The sequence below is a fragment of the Etheostoma spectabile genome, chromosome 22, assembly GCF_008692095.1.
Source record: "Etheostoma spectabile isolate EspeVRDwgs_2016 chromosome 22, UIUC_Espe_1.0, whole genome shotgun sequence".
Classification (NCBI taxonomy): Eukaryota; Metazoa; Chordata; class Actinopteri; order Perciformes; family Percidae; genus Etheostoma; species Etheostoma spectabile.
Genome location: NC_045754.1, coordinates 5,925,624 through 5,928,808, shown reverse-complemented (window position 1 = coordinate 5,928,808; position 3,185 = coordinate 5,925,624). Strand labels below are relative to the sequence as shown.

Here is a 3,185-nt window from a genome sequence, read left to right as displayed (position 1 = left end):
AAACACACCTTCCAACAAACGAGCCCTGAATTTCCACATCAGAAGATTAAAAAAAGAGCGTGTACAATGCCGGTGTGGCGATCTACCTCAATTGAACAGCTTGCTCCTGCTGTAACCCATTTCTCAATAAACAAGAACGGGAGAGAAAAATGCCAAGTAAGCTGTAAAAAAGCAAGTTCCCTGGGATCAAAAGACTTCTTTCTTTTGTACAGTTGAATAAAACATCCTACCTTTCCCACATACTGTGCATCTGGTCCCAAGTGTTCTTCTAAAACAAAGAACTGGTTCCAGATCCAGCCACGCTTGGGCCTGTGGTGCACCTCCGTCTCCCCGTTGGCCAGTTTGGTCTGATTCTTGGAGAGCACTTTGGCGGGGACGTGGTGGCTCGCTCCGTAGCACCTCTGGATGAAACAGAGGCAGACCAGAAAGGGACAGAGACAGGAGGCGGTGGATATCCTCATGGTGGCGCGTGCTTTTGTAAAAGTTATCCCCGTGTTCCAAGGTGGTAAGGTCCTCCCACCACCGCCGCCGCCACAACTTGCCACCGCTCCAGGCCTGTGCAATAGTCAAAGCAAAAGAGGAATCTATATCCAAACTAAGGAAATAGCGGTCCCGGTAGATCCTCTAAGGTTCATGGCCCAAAGCGGAAGGTTTGATGGAGAAAAAAAAAAAAAGCAAAATATATTTACATCATGGAATTTTCCAGGCTGTGAGATGCTGTGCAAACGGTCGTGAACTTCTGGGTAGTTCTACCAAGTGCAGAGTTTAATCCTGACAGCCATTCTGGATATCCTGGGAGAGAGAGAAGAGGGGAAAGAGAAACACAGAGTTAGAGATGAATTTGATGGATATTAGAAGCTAAATGTCCACTAATACCCTCCAATTAATTTGCAACGCACACATCATTAAAAAAGAGTATATGCACTTCAAACTCCCTGGCAACAAGAAATCTAGTGTAGTAATCCAGCCATTATGCAGATGATACTAACAAGTTTAGACTTGAGGAGTCACAGTGCTATTAAAAGGATGTCGATGCCTTTAAGGTCGGAGCGCTGCGTGGTGACTGATACGGCCCTGTGAGGTCATGGATCAGAGCAGAACAGTGCTGGCCATGTGACTCAAAGGATGAGTTGGCTTTATTAAAAAAAAAAAACATCCCCCCCCAAAAAAAAGGTTTGACTTGTTTTAACACGACCAGGGCATCCTCTGAATCTAACTGTGCGCCTCAGCACAGTGAATAATAGAAATACATTTACTGTTATAAGGACAGACATCAAGCCATCATTTTTAAAAGGCAGTGGAATGGAATAGAAGAAAAAGAAGGAAACAATTTTTTCAAAATCAATAACTGTTTATTGAAGACGGCGTTAAAGTGGTAAAACAACAACTGCAAGCTTTGTTAAATGTCTGTTACTGAGCATTCAAGTGAAGCTCTGCTGTAGACCTGCGTGTGCAATTCTGTAGTCTTTAAAGAGAGGAGGTATGATGGAGAGGTGTCTAGTCTTGGGATGGAGTTTAAAGCTAGATGTATTATTTATGTGCTTCTGAAGCATGAAATCGCTCCTCACTGCTGACTTTTTTTTTAGGGATGAAAGGAGATTGCATCATTTCACCTTGCTGTTCTGGAATGCCCTTTGGTGTGACAACTAGAGATATAATAACCATTTCAGAATCTCATTCAAGTAGTGAATGAGATGAATGAGATCTTTATTTTTTCTGAGCTCACTAAATGGAGCTCTCTTTTCAAGAAAGGATTGAAAGCACACCTAATTGCCTTTCCTTGAGCCCTATTCTTAAAACTAAGACTAACTCTGCAAAGTTTATTCTAAATAAAACTAAGTGTGATAAACACTGAACTGCCACCATTTTCTTATTTTTTCTGGGGCATAATCCAAACAACCAAAAGTACCCAGAGGCTGCAGCACTGCCCTTTGTTAACACTTCAATAAAAACATGAACCTTAAAGTAGGGCTGGACGATATAGAGAGAAAATCAAATATCACAATATTCTTGACCAAATACCTTGATGTCAATATGGCGACGATATTGCATGGTTGACTATTGGTAATTTAACAAAATGTTATTTACACAATGAGATTTTTGATAAATATTCTCTAGAAAGGTTTTAATGACTGAGTGGGTAAAGGTAAATAACACAACAGCTAGAAGTCTGGTCACTTTACTGTAAATCACTTTACTGTAATGCAGCCTGTAAAACAAGGTAAAGACAACACTTATATTATAATATTATGATATATCCAATATCTAAGACAATATCTAGTTTCATATCGCGATATTGATGCAACATCAATATATTGCCTAACCCTACCTTTAAGTACAAGTCTTGAAAATATTAATTTCATCAATTCAATTCATCAAATAAATGTCTGTTGAGTCACTATCTATCACTGAATGAGGTAACACAAGGCCTATGGCCCGCTAATAAAAGCCCATTGCATTTGCATTATTACCAGTTACACCTGTGGTGATATTACCTGGGAAAGTGAGATCCAGAAACACACCAATTACTGCTTTTCACCATAAGAGAAGGAAAATGGAGATCATTGAACTATTTTACCAGCAACATATACTAGATTTTAACATTGAGACTGAAGTTCAGCCTTCTAAACTAATGAAATCATATGTTTAAAACTATGTGGAGATATCACTGCCACTGATAAATGAAATTAAATAAAAATGGAAAATGTTGGAGAAGTTGGGTTTCCTTTGACAAATTAACCACATATTCAAAATGTATATGTCAACTTGTCAAAATGGTCTGACACAGAAACACACGTAGAACAAGTTTTTAAAATGTGTAAAGGCCGTTTTCTGCTTCTGCAGCAAATAGACGGCGTACCCCCACAGACCCCTCTGCGGCTGACATGCACCTCTCAAAAAATGCAACTACACGTTGCGGAGACGCATGTCTCTCAGCCGTGGCTTGTTAGCGTTACATTTCCCCCCGACTAATCTCCTGGTTCCCCTTCTCCATAAACAACATGAAATCAAGGAAAGGGTTAACTTCTCCTGCTGCAGATGTCTCACCGTGGTCAGAAAGAACAGGGGAGACACTTTGTTTCTCACACTATGACTCTAGAGACACTACTCGCTCCGAAGCTAATCACTGCCACTCTCTCACTTCTCCCTCCACCACACACTCCCCTCCACACACACACACACAC

At 40.6% G+C, this 3,185-nt stretch overlaps 1 protein-coding gene across 1 annotated transcript in view; it reads right to left on the bottom strand.

Annotated features, from left to right (window-relative positions):
- LOC116671947 (cadherin-18) overlaps positions 1-3,185 on the bottom strand; it is an 87,467-nt gene that overhangs the window by 65,170 nt on the left and 19,112 nt on the right. The window contains exon 2 of the mRNA XM_032503437.1: positions 231-792. Coding sequence (XP_032359328.1) covers positions 231-461 — 231 coding nt within the window. The 5' untranslated portion in view covers positions 462-792. The remainder of the gene's footprint in view (positions 1-230; positions 793-3,185) is intronic.